This window comes from Dipodomys merriami, unplaced genomic scaffold (assembly GCF_024711535.1).
Source record: "Dipodomys merriami isolate MVZ:Mamm:240054 unplaced genomic scaffold, mDipMer1.0.p SCAF_92, whole genome shotgun sequence".
NCBI lineage: Eukaryota > Metazoa > Chordata > Mammalia > Rodentia > Heteromyidae > Dipodomys > Dipodomys merriami.
In genome coordinates, this window is record NW_027206535.1 from 1,638,592 (window position 1) to 1,655,863 (window position 17,272).

At 40.3% G+C, this 17,272-nt stretch overlaps 1 protein-coding gene across 2 annotated transcripts in view; it reads left to right on the top strand.

The window, feature by feature from the left end:
* The window catches only part of LOC138821572 (sorting nexin-27), a 75,017-nt gene that overhangs the window by 34,750 nt on the left and 22,995 nt on the right, over window positions 1–17,272 (top strand). For both annotated transcript variants that reach the window (XM_070013950.1, XM_070013949.1), the window contains exons 3-7: window positions 2,988–3,180; window positions 6,358–6,422; window positions 10,235–10,339; window positions 12,468–12,546; window positions 15,705–15,868. In XM_070013950.1, coding sequence (XP_069870051.1) covers window positions 2,988–3,180; window positions 6,358–6,422; window positions 10,235–10,339; window positions 12,468–12,546; window positions 15,705–15,868 — 606 coding nt within the window. The remainder of the gene's footprint in view (window positions 1–2,987; window positions 3,181–6,357; window positions 6,423–10,234; window positions 10,340–12,467; window positions 12,547–15,704; window positions 15,869–17,272) is intronic.

A 17,272-nucleotide genomic window follows, 5' to 3' on the forward strand; every position in this document is an offset into this window, starting at 1 on the left:
TTACATGAGCAAGGTAATGAGTACATTTCTTATCAAGCATTGTTGCCTTCTCCTTTGTTTCCCCTGAAAAAAAGATTCTTTAGACACAAAAAATTGTTATTCATAAAAAAATGGTAAATTAGACATGTGCCTTTTACCTACTTGGGAGGTTGAGGCAAGTGGATAACTTGAACTCAGGAGTTCAGGACCAGTCTGGATAATATAGCAAGACTCCATCTAAAAAGGTCAAACTAAGCCAGACACCAGTAGCTCAAATCTATGACTCCTCAGAAGACTGTTATATGTTCAGAGTCAGTCTTGGCAGACAAATCCATGAGACTCTTATCTCCAGTAAGCCAGCAAAAAGCCAAAAATGAACTGGTACCAGTAGCTCATACTTGTAATCCTAGCTACCCAGGAGGCTGAGATCTAAGGACCATGGTTTGAAGGCAGCCAGGCAGGAAAATCCATGAGACTCTTATCTACAATAAATCACTAAAAACCTGGAAGTAGAGCTGTTGCCCAGGTGGTAGAGTGCTAGCCTTGAGCAAAAAAGCTTAAGAACAGTACCCAGGCCCTGAGTTCAAGCCCTAGGACTAGCATTAGTACACATACACAAAAATCCAAAAATGGAGGTCAGACTCAGGTACTACAGTGACAACCATGAGTCAAAGAAGCTGAATGAGAGCTTTAGGCAGAGTATAAGCCCCAGTGCAGGCACATACATAAAAGAAAAGTCAAAATAACAATTTAAAAAACTATTTACAAAGACCTCTACAAATCCATAGGTAAAAGCACAAAAATTCAACATAACAGTAAGTAAAACACATGAATTTGTTTGTTTGTTTGTTTATTTATTTATTTTTGGGTCCGGTCGTAGGGCCTGAACTCTGGGCCTGGGCGCTGTCCCTCAGCTCTTCAGCTCAAAGCTAGTGCTCTACCACTTGAACCACAGCGCCACTTCCGGCTTTTTTCTTTTTGCTTATGTGGTGCTGAGGAATCGAACCCAGAGCCTCATGCATGCAAGGCAAGCACTCTACCACTGAGCCACCTTCCCAGCCCCATGAATTTGTATTTTACAAAATGGCACATAATGGTCAGTAAATATAAAAGGAAAATCTGGATCTTAAGTGAATTGGGAAATCTAAGTTACCACCACTTACAAATCTTTTCATACTCAATCCCTTGGCAGAAATTAAAAGGATCTTCTTATATGTCACTGAAATGAATATAAATTCATGCAACTACTCCTGCTTATAATTTGCCATTATTTCCTGAGGTTGAACTATTATTATTATTATTATTTTATTTATTTATTTATTTTTTGTCAGCTGTGGGGCTTAAATTTAGGGCCTGGACATTGTTCCTGAGCTCTTCAGCTCAAGGCTAGCGCTCTACCACTTGAGCCACAGTGCCATTTCCATGGACATTCTTGCCTGGGCTGGCTTTGACCACCATCCTCAGATCTCAGGCTCCTAACAGGCATGAGCCACCAGTGCCCAGGATCCTGAGGTTAAATTTGCGCACATCTTTTACTCCTGCAGTCCCATTCTTGGTTTTGTACTCAGGACAGTATTTTTTCCCTGTATAACAGGAAGCATGTACACAAATGTTTATAGCAGCATTGCTCACATTACTAGCTAAAACATAGAAACAACCTAAATGCCATCAGAGAGAGAGCAAATTAAAAACAAACACTATGATACACACATACCCCAAAATGCTACATACAACAATTAATGTAATATTGTGGAGGAGATTGAGTAATATAGTATTACATGAAAAATGTAATTCCCAAGAAGTCTCATTCAGCATGGTGTGTATGCTATTTTTATAGAATCAAAGTACCCATTAAAATTAAAGTAAGAGGATTACATATAAATGTAGAAAACCAAAAACCATAAAAAGAAAACCAACGGGGCCAGGTATGGTGACACATACCTGCAATTCCAGCACTTGAGAGACTGATATAGAAGGAAGGAAAATTCCAGGCAAGCCTGGGCAACATAAGAAACCACCTGTCCTCCCACACCCCAAAACAAACAAACAAAAAAACAGCTAAATGCTTTGGGCATGCCTGTAGTCTTAGCTTCTCAGAGACTGAGGCAGGAGGATTATTTGAGCCTAGGAATTCAAAGGTACCTATGGGCAACATAGTTAAGACCCTGTCTCAAAGGAAAAAAAGAAAAGAGAATGATGAACATGATTGGTATGATAACTTTTGAGGGTCAGGGAAACAGGAAGGTTGGCTGGAAGAAGTAGAGACAACATGGTTTACCTTAAATTATTATGAAGGCCTTAGCTTTTATTTTGGATGGTGTTTAACTTGCTAACAAAAATACTACTGTTCTTAGTTATTTTTAGGCCTTTTCTGTGAAATTAACTATAGAGCTATTGTGATCTATCACACATATCAGTCATGTTATCTTTTTTCTTGCTTGTTCATTTACTTATATGTTGCCACACCAGCTTTGAAAGACTTTGAGTTTTCTGAAAATAAAATTTAGCTGAAAAACTGATAATTTCCTCTGAAGCAAGAAGTATTAGAAATAATTTTGTTAGCATTACATGATAATACCTCCCTTGAAGGGAGTAGTCCTCTTATACAACTTTGGCATGTTTATTTTATTTATTTATTTATTTTTTGTCGGTCGTGGGGCTTGAACTCTGGGCCTGGGCGTTGTCCCTTAGCTCTTCAGCTCAAGGCGAGCGCTCTACCACTTGAGCTACAGCGCCACTTCCGGTTTTCTGGTGGTTTTATTGGAGATAGGAGTCTCACGGTCTCTCCTGCCCGGGCTGGCTTTGAACCGCGATCCTCAGATCTCAGCCTCCTGAGTAGCTAGGATTACAGGCCCGGCTGGCATGTTTATTTTAAAGTGACCTTTTGAGCATAGTCTGTTTATTGCATGGGAATATACTTAACCAGTATCCTTCTGAGCATGTCTTTAGGTGATTCTGTGATTTATTTTGTAGCAAGTAAACTTTTCTTTGTTTATCTCTTTTACCAGGTATACAATGTTTACATGGCAGGAAGGCAGTTGTGTTCTAAGCGGTACCGGGAGTTTGCCATCCTACACCAGAACCTAAAGAGAGAGTTTGCCAACTTTACATTTCCTCGACTTCCGGGAAAGTGGCCATTCTCATTATCAGAACAGCAACTGGATGCCCGGCGTCGGGGGTTGGAAGAATATCTAGAAAAAGGCAAATCATTCTATTAAACTCTACTATCCTCAGTAGACATATATTCTATGTATATATTGCAAACTGTGTAGCTATGTCTCTTGAAACTCAGTAGTGAGAGTAACATAAATTTCTGAATATAAGAGTGATCTGAGCTGAGCACTAGTGGCTCACACCTGTAATCCTAGCTACTCAGGAGGCTGAGATTTGAGGATCCTGGTTCAAAGCCATTCCAGGCAGGAAAGTCTGTAAGACTCTTATTTCCAATTAACCACCAAAAAGCCAAGTAGTAGAGCTGTTGCCCAAGTGTTAGAGTGCTAGCCTTGAGCAAAAAAGCTCAGGGACAGCATCTAGGCCCTGAGCTCAAGCACCAGGACCAGTACAAAAAGTGATTTGAGCTTTGAGGCAAGACTGAAATGTCTACTACACTGATAACAGCCTGCTTTATTGGCTCCCAAAAAACTTAGCAACAGAAAAATAAAATAGTTTTTGATGCATTTGACCTTTATTTATAGAATTATATTACATATGCAAATGAAATGGAATTCCGTGCTGATTTGGGAACTAAATGAGCAGTATTTAAGGCATTTTCATCAAAATGATGTTGGTTCACTCAACATCCTACATGAAAACTCTTTATATATTTTGTTTTGTTTTGTTTTTTTGCCAGTCCTAGGCCTTGAACTCAGGGCTTGGACTGTCCCTGAGCCTCTCTGTGGTCAAGGCTAGTACTCTACAACTTCAGCCACAATGCCATTCTGGCTTTTTTTTTTTTTTTCTGCTTATGTGGTACTCAGGAATCGAAACCAGGGCTTCATGCATGCTAGGCAAGCACTCTGCCTCTAAGCCACATTCCCAGCCCTCTTTATAGATACTCAAGGTAGATTTGCTAAACTCTCGATAGTCTAAACGCCCCTTCTTCTAAGCAGGCTATAGTTAGAAGGCTGCTGAAGCATTTGTTTTTCTAGAATGGCAGAGAAATGACACAAATGTCCTGAGTAAGATATTTTGTTGCTTAGAGAAGAGACCTTTCCTTGCTTTTTTTTTTTTTTTTTTTTTGCTGGTCCTGGGGCTTGAACTCAGGGCCTGGGCACTGTCCCTGAACTTTTTTTTTTCCTTTTTTTTTTTTTTTTTTTGTCGGTTGTGGGGCCTAAACGCTGGGCCTGGGCGCTGTCCTTTAGCTTTCCAGCTGTAGACTAGCACTCTACCACTTGAGCCTCAGCCCCACTTCCGGCTTTTTCTGCTTATGTGATGTTGAGGGATCGAACCGCGGACCTCATGCATACAAGGCAAGTACTCTACCACTGTGCCACCTTCCCAGCCCCTTTTTTTTTTCTTTTGCTCAAGGCTAGCACTCTACTACTTGAGCCACAGCACCACTTCTGGCTTTTTTCTATTTATATGGTACCAAAGAATTCAATCCAGGGCTTCATGCATGCTAGGCAAGCACTCTACCACTAAGCCACATTCCCAGCCTACTCCTTGCTATATTTTAAAATACAGGAATTATCATTGTATGTGATGTTTAATAATCTATGTCTTTATGTGCTTATGTAAAAACGAACTGACCTAGTTTAATTAAAATTAATTGGTAGGAAGTCTTACCCCCCTGAAGAAAAATCATTTCCCCCATAGAAGGTAGTTGAACTTCCTTGTCTTCTTTTAGTTTTTCCTAACATGAATTGGTCTCCAAACACAGCCCTCAGGAAGTGAGAAAGAGTACAGTTTAAAAAAAAAAAAATCAAAAGTAAGCCAGGAGCTGGTGGCTCATGACTATAATCCTAGCTACTCAAGCTACTCATGAGGCTGAGATCTGAGAATTGTAATTTGAAGTCATCCTGGGCAGGAAAGTCTTATTGCCAATTAACTACCACAAAACTGGAAGTAGAGCTGTGACTCAAAGTGATAAAGTGCTACCTTGAGCAAAAAAGCTCAGGGTCAGCGCCCAGGCCCTGAGTTCAAACTCCATGATTGATCAAAAAAAATCGATATAGTATAATTATCATCATGATTTACTATCCTCAAGTGTTCAGAAATTTAACTCTTGGACTTTAGACAGTCAGCTACTTAACCTCCCTGCTTTTTAGCCTTTCTATCCCTCCTTCCTCTCCTCCTTCTTTTCTTCCCTCCTTTCCTTCCTCCTTTTCCCCTAACTCTGTTTCTTCTTTTTTCTTTCAATACTAGGATTTAGCCTCATGCTTCCTAGGCACATTCTCCATTACTTGAGCTACATTCCCAGCCCTGTAGTTACTTTTAGAATAGGATGTCACGTTTGTTCTCAGGCTGGCCTGACCATGATCCTCCTATTACATTTCTGTGTATCCAGGATGACAGGTGCGTGCCACCACACTGGCAGCTTGGTTTATTCCTAACTGATTTTTTCCTTCCATTACCTTTTTTACCACCATCATTTTTGTTGTTGTTGTTGTTTTGTTTTGTTTTTAGCATGTCCATAGGTCACATCAGACTGTAAGGTTAGGTTTACATTAGCCAATTTTATTATTTTTAGCAAACTGTATCTTTGTGTTTTCTTGTTTTTCTGTGTTCTAGACCACGTTTAGATAAATGTTCATCATGCCTTTAAAAATCCCACATGTTGCCAGGTACTGGTGGCTCACATCTGTAATCCTAGCTACTCAAGAGGTGAAGATCTAAGGATCCTGGTTTGAAACCAGCCCGGGCAGGAAAGCCTGCATTATCTCCAATTAACTACCAAAAAGCCAGAAGTGGAGCGGTGAATCAAGTGGTTGAACACTAGTTCTGAGCAAAAACTCAGGGACAGCATCTAGGCCCTGAGTACTTGCCCCAGGACCAGTATCCCCCTACCCCCCCACCCCCCAAAAAAAGAAAAATCTTTTTTTTGGGCCCGGTTGTGGGGCTTGAACTCTGGGCCTGGGCACTGTCCCTCAGCTCTTCAGCTCAAGGCTAGTGCTCTACCACTTGAGCTACAGCGCCACTTCTGGTTTTTTCTTTTTGCTTATGTGGTGCTGAGGAATCAAACCCAGGGCCTCATGCATGCAAGGCAAGCGCTTTACCACTGAACCACCTTCCCAGACCCAAAAAGAAAAATCTTGCATGCCAAGAATGCATGCTACTTTATCTTTGCCTGCTATTGATGATTTGAATTTAAACCTTTACATGTTCTTGACTTTATATTCTTGGTTTTAAGACTTTAGATCTTTTATTTATTTTCCACAGTGTGTTCAATACGAGTCATTGGTGAGAGTGATATCATGCAGGAATTCCTGTCAGAATCAGATGAGGTAGGTGAAAACTCTTCAACTACTATTTTTATCATAGTTCCATATGGGAAAAAATAAATCAAAGGTATTGATTATGGGTTGAATTGCAGTAAACTCCAAAGGACTCTAATTTTTTCTGCTCCTAGTGCCAAGTCTACCTTTTCTTTGAATCCTTCTCTGATGACTCAGATCATTGATTTTTCATTCTACCAAGAACTTTTGTCTTTAGTATCAGCATATTACTGTCTCATTCTCTACCTGTCATCAGTTTGTCACTTTATATTTAGCTTACAAGACTATGAGTTACCTATAATAAGAACTAAGCCTTGATCATCTTTTATATTCCCAGTGCCTTACCTCAGTGTCAATCATATAAATAATAAATAAACAGTAATTGAATAGATTGCATGGGTAATGCCAACATTTTATTTGTTAATTATTTCATATGCATATGTATTATTTTCCTGGCTAGAGTTTAAGTGTCTTGCAGACAGGGGTTTATGGTAAAGTACAGTAGCTTGCTTCCCTACTCCTCCTACCCCCTTATCCATAGTTATAGTTTTCACAGTCTTGGTTAACTGCACTTAACTATGGTCTTAAAATATTAAATATAAAATTAAAGAAAACAAACAATTCATGAGTTTCAAATTATATGGCATTCTGAGTAGCTGTCCCATTCAGAACCTGAATCATCTTTTGTCTAACATATCTACTCTGTATAACTGTACTTCCTGTTAGTCACTTAGTAGCTAGACCAGTTATTGGATTGACTATGCTGGTATCACAGCATAGAACTACCTGTTTACTTAAATTTATTTTTGCTTGTACTGAGGTTTGAATTCAATGTCTTGCACTCACCTGCTTTGCTTGGCTGCCACTTTCCCATTTGAGCTATACCACAAGCCCTGCATTTTGCTGGTTATTTTGGAGATTGAGCCTTGCAGACATCTACTCAAGCTGGCTTCTAATCAGTCTTTTGGATATCAGCCACCTGAGTAGCAGGGATTATAGATATGAGCCACTGGCATCTAGCTTCAATCACTATTCTTTTTATTTATTTTTTTTAGTTTTGGAGGATTTATTTATTTATTTATTTATTTATTTATTTATTTATTTATTTATTTATTTATTTATTTATTTTGTTGGTCGTGGGGCCTGAACTCTGGGCCTGGCTGCTGTTCTTCAGCTCTTCAGCTCACAGTGAACGTTCTGCCACTTGAGCCACAGCTCTACTTCCAGCTTTTTCTGCTTATGTGTTGCTGAGGAATCGAACCTAGGGCCTCATGCATACAAGGCAAGCACTCTATCACTGAGCCACCTTCCCAGCCATAGTTTTGGAGTTTTAAAAACTACTATGTTGTTATAAAGAAAACAGTTTCATTAGCCAGGCGCCGGTGGCTCACACCTGTAATTTTAGGTACTCAGGAGGCTGAGATCTGAGGATTTCGGTTCAAAGCCAGCCCAGGCAGGAAAGTCCATGAGACTCTTTTTTTTTTTTTTTTTTTTGTCGGTCGTGGGGCTTGAACTCTGGGCCTGAGCGTTGTCCCTTAGCTCTTCAGCTCAAGGCGAGCACTCTACCACTTGAGCTACAGCGCCACTTCCGGTTTTCTGGTGGTTTTATTGGAGATAGGAGTCTCACGGTCTCTCCTGCCCGGGCTGGCTTTGAACCGTGATCCTCAGATCTCAGCCTCCTGAGTAGCTAGGATTACAGGCGTGAGCCACCAGCGCCCGGCTCCATGAGACTCTTATCTCCAATAAACCACTAATAAATTGGAAGTGGCATTGTGGCTTAAGTGGTAGAGTGCTTGCCTTGAGCTGAAGAGTGCAGAGACAGTGTCTAGGCCCAGAGTTCAAGCCCCACTGACAAAGAAAAAAAAAAGAAAACAGTTTCATTGTTACATCTCTACTCTTGTTTATATTGTATTTCAATCAATTTCACTGCCTTTGTCACTCATTCTGCCTCTTCCTCCCCCATAATGGCACCCTCAGCTAGGTGGTGGCAGCTCACACCTGTAGTCCTAGCTACTCAGGAGGCTGAGAACTGAGGATGGCGATTCGAAGCCAGCCCGGGCAGGAAAGTCTGTGACACTCTTACCTCCAATTAATCAGAGAAAAAGCCGCAAGTGGAGCTGTGGCTCAAATGGTAGACTACTAGCCTTGAGCATAAAGAGGCTCAGGGATAGCACTAGGCCCTAAGTTCAAACCCTAGGACCAGCAAAAAAAATAATAGATAAATAAAAAATAGCACCCTCAACAAGTTTCTTTGTTTTGTTTTCATAGTTGCAAAAGAATCTATTTTAGCAGTATTTAACAATATTTAGCCTCCTTTATCTTCCCCACCAGCCAACCCCCTCCTCCAAGTAACTCTTAATAATGACTCCAGATAATAGGAATAGCTATGCTAGCAACTCATATACCAAGGAGGAGCCATAGAGTGTTTCATTTAAATTTAAAAGGTAAAAAAGTCGGGGGGGGGTGGTGGAGAAAAAAAAAATTTAAAAAAAATTAAAAAAAGGTAAAAGTCTTTACCAATAAGAAAAATAAATCATATGCTGAGGTTGCTAAGACTTATGGTAAGATTTAATCTTGAATCTGTAAAATTGTGAAGAATAATAATTGTGAATAATAATAATAAAAGAATAATAATGCTAGTTTTGCTATAGCACCTTAAAGTGTAAAATTATAGCCATTTGCTACAAACTGGTGGCTCACACCTATAATCCTAGCTAAGACCTATCTCAAAAATAAATATGACCCTATCTCAAAAATAACCAGTGCAGAAAAGGGCTGGAGGTGTGGCTTAGTGGTAGACTGACTGCCTAGCAAGTGTGAAGCCCTAGTTTTAAACCCCAGTACTGCCAAAAGAGGCAGGTCAGTGTTACAGCTATAGTGAGTGTTAAGTACTTGGGGAAGGTGGGAGCCACATGCAATTACAGGATTTAGTACTAGCCACAGCTTCAGGCATCCACTGAGAGTCTTAGAATATATCCTTAGTAGGTAAATAGGAACTACTGCAATGCTTAGGATGCTTAGACAATGAATAGTAATTTTTCAGGTAGTAAATGAAAATGAAAATGGACTTATTCCTAGGTAGTTGGTTCTTTCAGATAAAAATTAAAAGGTGAAAAAATCCATTAGAAAAATATGATAAGTTCCTTTTTGTTTTCTTTCTTTGTGTGGTTGTCATCGTCGTCGTTCCCCCCCCCCCCCCCCATTCTGGACGTCAAATCTCATGGTAGACAGTCATTTTACCACTGATCCATACTCCCAGCCCTAGTACTTACTTTGAATCAAAGAGATTAAGAGTTGTTTATTCTTTGCTGGAAGAAAATTGGCATTAGACTAGCTGACACCCATTTTTCCTTTCAGAGATTTTTTTTCTGATTATTTCAGGAATAAGAAACAAAGTAAGGATACCATTTGAAGCAATTTCTATATCTAACCATTAAACCAGAGACCATTTGTAGGCATTGCTGCTTTCAGCTGTTTTCATTCTAATTTGTCAGTTCTGAATGGAGTGACAGAAGTGAACCAAAAATCTTATCTGGGTTTGACTTAGACCGTTCCATAGTTTTCTGTTTTGAAATGTGAACATGTTGACTTCAATATGTTTCTTATTTTCCCCTGTTCATTTTAAAGGTTAACTTCTGCTGCAGCCTAAAGTCAACTTTATGTCTTATAAATATATTGACTTTTAAGATTTCATTTCCCCCAACACTGTATTCATTGGAACTCATTTCTTCTCTATCACATAGTAGATGTTGTTTAGCTAGCATGTTATCTGGAGAGTGAAGACTTACTGGATCACAAATTCTTTGTGTTTTTCCCCTTAGAACTACAATGGTGTGTCTGATGTAGAGCTGAGAGTAGCATTACCAGATGGAACAACAGTTACAGTCCGAGTTAAAAAGAACAGTACTACAGACCAAGTGTATCAGGTAAATTAAACTTGAATAATTTGGCTTGATATTATACAATGTGAAGCTAAGAAAGATACATTAAATGAGTTAGCACATATAATGTCCTTTTGTAGTACCTAGCATACAAGAAGTTTCTTAAATTGCTATTAATATGAAAGTACTTTACCCTCCTCAAACAATGAGTAATACATATTCCAAGGTGTAGTGGTTATAATTAACTTTTCCTTTTTTTTTTTTTGGTCCGGTCGTGGGGCCTGAACTCTGGGCCTGGGCACTGTCCCTTAGCTCTTCAGCTCAAGGCTAGTGCTCTACCACTTGAGCCACAGTGCCACTTCCGGCTTTTTTCTTTTTGCTTACGTGTGCTGAGGAATCGAACCCAGGGCTTCATGCATGCAAGGCAAGCGCTCTACCACTGAGCCACCTTCCCAGCACCAACTTTTCCTTTTTTATTATAAACTTTATGATACACATAAAAACAGAATAATAGTATAATGATTTCCGTGTGTGTGTGTGTGTGTGTGTGTGTGTGTGTGTGTGTGTGTGTGTGTGTGTGTGTGTGTGTGTGTGTGTGTGTGTGTGTGTGTGTGTGTGTGTGTGTGTGTGTGTGTGTGTGTGTGTGTGTGTGTGTGTGTGTTTGGGGATTAAACCAGGGCCTCACATATGCTAGTCAGGCCATTTACTACTGAGCCATATCCTTAGCTCTAATATTTAATAATTATGGGTGCCAGTGGTTCATGCCTATAATCCGAGCTACTCAGGAGGCTGAGATCTTAAGATTGCAGTTCAAAGCCAGTCTGTGCAGGAATCTGTGAGAATCTTTTTTTTTTTTTTTTTTTTGGTCAGTCATGGGGCCTGAACTCTGGGCCTGGGCACTGTCTGTCCCTCAGCTCTTCGGTTCAAGGCTAGCGATCTACCACTTGAACCACAGTGCCACTTCTGGCTTTTTCTGCTTATGTGGTGCTGAGGAATCGAACCCAGGGCCTCATGTATGCAAGGCAAGCACTCTACCACTGAGCCACCTTCCCAGCCCTCTGTGAGACTCTAATCTCCAACTTACCACAAAAAGCCAGAAGTGGCTCTGTGGCTCAAGTGGTAGAGTGCTACCTTGAGCAAAAGCTTAGGGACAACACCCCAGTGCTGAGTTTAAGCCCCAGTACCAAGACAACAAATAAATGAATTAAATATATAAATAAATAAAACCAGGCCTGAAATAATCTCAGCTTCTTGGGAATTGAAAGCAGGAGAACAGTGAATTTGAGGCCAGCCTGGGCAAAGGTAGCAGAGAGATCCTCTTTCAAAAAGGGGACTTGGGTTGAAGAAATGGCTCAAGTGGTAGAGGGCCTAACTAGCAAATGTGAAGACCCAAGTTCAAATTCCAGTTCTGCCAAAAAAGAAAAAAATCCTGAGGGCATACCTCAGGGTTAGAACACCTACTTAGTGTAATTTCCTAGTATACTCAGGGCCCTGGGTTCAATCCCCAGTACCCAAAGAATAAGTAAATAAATCACAATAAGTGAGTAAGTAACTAACTACTTAAATAAAAACAAAGAATCAAAGTATAGTCCTTAGGTCTTAATGACTTATGTTAAATGTAGGCTGAATATGTGAAACAATATTTAACTATTTTTGTTGTTGTTGTTGCCAGTCCTGGGGCTTGAACTCTGGGCCTGGTCTCTGTTCCTGAGCTTCTTTTGCTCAAGGCTAGCACACTACCACTTGAGCCACAGGGCCACTTCCAGCTTTTTCTGAATAGTTTATTATAGATAAAAGTCTCACAGACTTTCCTGCCTAGACTGGCTTTGAACCCTGATCTTCAGATCTCAGCCTCCTGAGTAGCTAGGATTACAGGCATGAGCCACCAACACCTGGCTGTTTTCTTCTTAACACCTGTGCTAGCAAGCACTTTTCTTGCAAGTGGTGTCAAATAAAGACCTTTCTATGAAAAACTTATGTAAAACATAGCTTTTTGGGTCATGTACAGAGGGTTTCCCCCCTACTTAAGTATGCATGTGTGCACGTACACTTATGAAGCCAAAATGATAAACCGTCTGTCTTTACCCTCACCTCTACATGCATATACTTGCCTTTTCCCACAATGATGTCTGATTTACTTGTCCTGAATCATTCTGTCCTGTTTAAACTTTAGGCTATTGCAGCAAAGGTTGGCATGGACAGCACAACAGTGAATTACTTTGCCTTATTTGAAGTGATCAATCATTCCTTTGGTAAGTTCTAGTAGCTATTAAGTTTTATTTTGAGGCCCTTTTATTCTAATACTGTTGGGTAGAAACTATTTTTTCCAAAGAAGTGCTTGAAGACAAGGTAAGATCCCACTCTTTGGGACTGTCTCTAACAAGCAGAGCAGGCAGATCCTGGGAAACCTGGTCATAAGGATGCCTGATCACTCTAGGTTCTTTTTCTTTTGTCAGTCTATATAGGTTATACCCAGGTCAGGATCACATAATTTCTTGGTTTTTGTTTTTTTGGGGGGTCCAGTCGTGGGGCCTGAACTCTGGGCCTGGGCGCTGTCCCCCAGTTCTTGCTCAAGGCTAGGGCTCTACCACTTGAGCCACTGCACCACTTCCAGCTTTTTCTTTTTGCTATGTGGTGCTGAGGAATCGAACTTGGGGCCTCATGCATGTAAGGCAAGCACTCTACCACTGAGCCACCTTCCCAGCCCCAGGATCACATAATTTCTTGAGATTTTTTTTTTTTTGGCCAGTCCTGGGCCTGAACTCTAGGCCTGAATGTTGTCCCTTAGCTCTTCAGCTCAAGGCTAGTGCTCTACCACTTAAGCCACATCACCACTTCTGGCTTTTTCTGCTAATGTGTTGCAGAGGAATCGAACCCATGGCCTCATGCATGCAAGGCAAGCACTCTACAACTGAACCATTTTCCCAGCCCCTTGAGTTGGTTTTTTAAATAAGAGATTCAAAATTCATATATTACAATGAAACAGCTTTAAAGGGAATGTTCTATTTAGCCACATGCAGTCAAGGTAGGGTACTTAATGCTTTTTGTAAAGCTTTTTTAGAATACCTTTTTTTTGTTTTCAGAAGTTAGAAATATATTTAAAAGCCTTTCTTTTAATGTTTATTTTAAGTTGCTGTGTGAATAGTTTTTTTTTTTTTTCTTTCTTTCTTTTTTTTTTGCCAGTCCTGGGGCTTGAACTCAGGGCCTGGGCACTGTCCGTGAGCTTTTTTAGCTCCAGGCTAGCACTCTACCACTTAAGCCACAGTGCCACTTCTGGCTTTTTTCTATTTATGTGGTACTGAGGAATTGAACCCAGGGCTTCATGCATTCTAGGCAAGTACTCTTAATACTAAGCCACATTCCCAGCTCCTGTGAATAGATTTCTTCTCCCTGAAACACTTTATTACAAGGTAACAGGAAGTTTCTTTTTTATTTTATAGAAGCTGGGAGTGATATCATAGTCACATTGGTTGTATTGAAGCCACACAAGGGAGGTTTCAGTGCAACCAAGGGCTTGCTCTGAATGACAGAGATTTCCAGTAGTTTATGAGTCTCTTCCATATCATATATGCACAGGGCCCACACAAGAAACAGCAGATAATATTGGCTGGTGGTTAGATCTTCCTCATCTCAGAATGAGGAAAGCTTGGGAGGTTTCAGTAGCTTTGCCTTTTCAAGGACAAGGTAGAATAACTTTCAATTCCCCTGAAGCAACTAACTATTATTTTTCTTCCTAACGCAACAGCCTAATAGGCAGGTATAAATTGTTCTGCAAAAAATTAGTAAGGTACTAGGATACTCAGATTCTAATCTTATCCATTTCTAATCATTAATTTCATTTTCTATAAAATGAGAAATATTAAATCTGTCTCTTTCAGTGTTACAAAACCATGTAAAGCATTAGGAGGAAAACTCAGTAAAGGTAATATTGAAATTAAAAGTGGTTAGTGAAGTGTGATGATGGCTGCCTATAATCCCTAGAATTTAAATTGTGAGAACATGAATTCAAAACCAACTTGAACTGCATAGTAAGACCCTGTCTCAAAAAGAAAAAAATGTAATTCCAGTTACTTGGGAGGCCAAGATAGGAAGATTGTTATTCCAGGCCAGCCAGCTGAGGCAAAGAGTTAGTGATACCCCGTCTCACAGAATAATGTGGAGTCAAGTGCCAGTGGCTCATACCTATAATATTAGGTACTTGGGGGTCTGAGGTCTGGAGAGTCATAGTCAAAGCTAGCCTAAATAAAAACATTCACAAGGGCTGGGAAGGTGGCTCAGTGGTAGAGCGCTTGCCTTGCATGCCTGAGGCCCTGGGTTCGATTCCTCAGTACCACATAAGCAAAAAGAAAAAGCCGGAAGTGGCGCTGTGGCTCAAGTGGTAGAGAGCTAGCCTTGAGCTGAAGAGCTGAGGGACAGTGCCCAGGCCCAGAGTTCAGGCCCACAACCGGACCCCCCCCCCAAAAAAAAAAAAAAACAACAAAAAACCATTCACAAGATCCTTTCTCAGCCAGTAGCTGAGTGTAGTAACCCATGCCTTTCATCCTAGCTACCCGAGAGACTGAGATTTGAAGGATAGTGGTTCTAGGCCAACTTGAGCATCAAAGTCCTCCACACTGCCTCTCAATGGAAGAAGCTGGGTACTGTGACATGTGCCTGTCATCCCAATTATAGCAGGATCACAGTCCAAGTATGTGTCCAGACTGGAAGTGAGATCCTATCTCAAAAGTAACCAGTGCAAAAAAAATGAGAGTGGAGGCTTGGCTCAGAGGTAGAGCACCTTCCTAGCAACTGTGAGGCCATAATTCAGACCTAACTACTGCCAAAAGAAAAAGAAGAAATTAAACATGAGGTTGTTTTATTTTTCTGTATGATGTTAGGAAGAAGTAACCTAAGAATATATGTTAACTGTGATGCCTTATATTTTCTGGAGTAGGTAGAAAAAGCCTTTGAGCTCTTCGTAATAAAAACTGTTTATTGAAAAAAGCCTCAAGAAAGACTCTAAATGCCCAATAGGTAGATAAGGGGAGATTTGCTTTGAAGTTATTTAGTGTCTATCAGCTATAATTAACTGGATCATGGGTCAAGATTATTCTCTCTCTCTCTTTTTTTTTTTTTTTTTGCATTTGTGGTCTTTACAGCCTTTATGTTAACTTAAGGACCCTACCACTCAATTGATAGATTTTACTTTTTACTCACTTTGAGGCTTGACTGACCATAGTCATAGTTAGAAGGGATAAATTTGGTTATACACGTGGTTATTTTGTGCTCCTATATAACCACTCCCTGAAGAATTTGAGCTGATGCTCTAGATATGCTCACCTACTGTTCTTGATCTGCCTTGCATAGCTTATATAAGAGAAACTTCTTATATGCCTTTTCACTCCAGTGTTCTCTATTCTGTCTTCTTTAGTACGTAAGCTGGCACCTAATGAATTTCCTCATAAACTCTACGTCCAGAATTATACATCTGCTGTGCCAGGCACCTGCCTGACAATTCGAAAGTGGCTTTTTACAACAGAAGAAGAAATCCTCTTAAATGACAATGACCTTGCTGTTACGTATTTCTTTCATCAGGTGAGTAAATTGCTAATCCTAAAAGACCTGGTTCTTTTTCTGTTTGTATACCGTTGGTAATTTACCAATTTTGTGTGGGTCCTTTAGTCTGAGTTACATTTGTAAAGTGTTCTATCCCATTTTAAGATATATAAATGGTAGAGATATCCTGGAGTTTCAGACAATTATTTTAATTTTTAAAATATTTTTATTATTATAAAGGTGATGTACAGAGGTATATTTTAATTTTTAACAAAAGAAAAGCATTATACTTCATGAATATCACAGATGCTGTGTGTCCGCTAAAAATAAAGTGTCTGGGTTTTGTTCTTGTTGGGGGAGGGTGTTTTTAGGCTCTTTAAAAATTGTTATAAAGGTGATGTACAGAGGGGTTACAGTTACATAAGTCAGGTAATGAGTACATTTCTTTTTGGACAATGGTTACCCTCTTCCTCACTCTCTCCCAGTTTTTCTCTCCCATGCCACTCACAAGTTGTTCATTTTCAGCATAGTGTCTAGTGAGTACCACTGCAGTGTGTTTTTCCTCTGTTCTCAAGCCATAACCAAGACTTCTGTGACCTCATAAGGTATGGGATTTCTCCCCACCAGCAAGCAAGCAATTTTAAGTGGATACAAGCTGGTCATTGTCTTAATTTAGTTCTGACACTATTTTTTTTTTTGGTCCAGTCCTGGGCCTGAACTCTGGTCCTGGGCGCTGTCCCTCTGCTCTTCAGCTCAAGGCTAGCCCTTTGCCACTTGAGCCACAGTGCCACTTCTGGCTTTTTTTCCTGCTTATGTGGTGCTGAGGAATCGAACCCAGAGCCTCATGCATGCAAGGCAAGTGCTCTCCACTGAGCCACCTTCCCAGCCCCAGTTCTGACACTATTTGAAACTTGTGACCTGGCTACAAGTTGAAGTTGCCATGTTTCCTTCTGGTTTGAATAATTTTCTAGAGCAGCTCAGAGAACTCAAAGGACTACTTTACTTAACACTTACTACTTTACTATTAAGGATATTTTAGAGGATACAAATCATCAAGAAGTAACAGAGATACTGAAAAGACTTGAGAGGCACAGGACCTTCCATCCCCTTGGAGCTGACTGTACCACATTCCTACAGATGAGTTTCTATTTGCCTTCTTGCAAACTTTCATTCACATATTTAGCAGTCTTTTTTTTTTTTTTGCCAGTCATGGTGCCTGAACTCTGGGCCTGGGCACTGTCCCTCAGCTCTTCAGCTCAAGGCTAGTGCTCTACCACTTGAGCCACAGCACCACTTCCAGCTTTTTCTGCTTATGTGGTACTGAGGAATCGAACCCAGGGCCTCATGTGTGCAAGGCAAGCACTCTTACCACTGAGCCACCTTCCCAGCCCCATATTTAGCAGTCTTTAGTCCAGGAACTTCCAGAACCTTATCCTTTTGTAT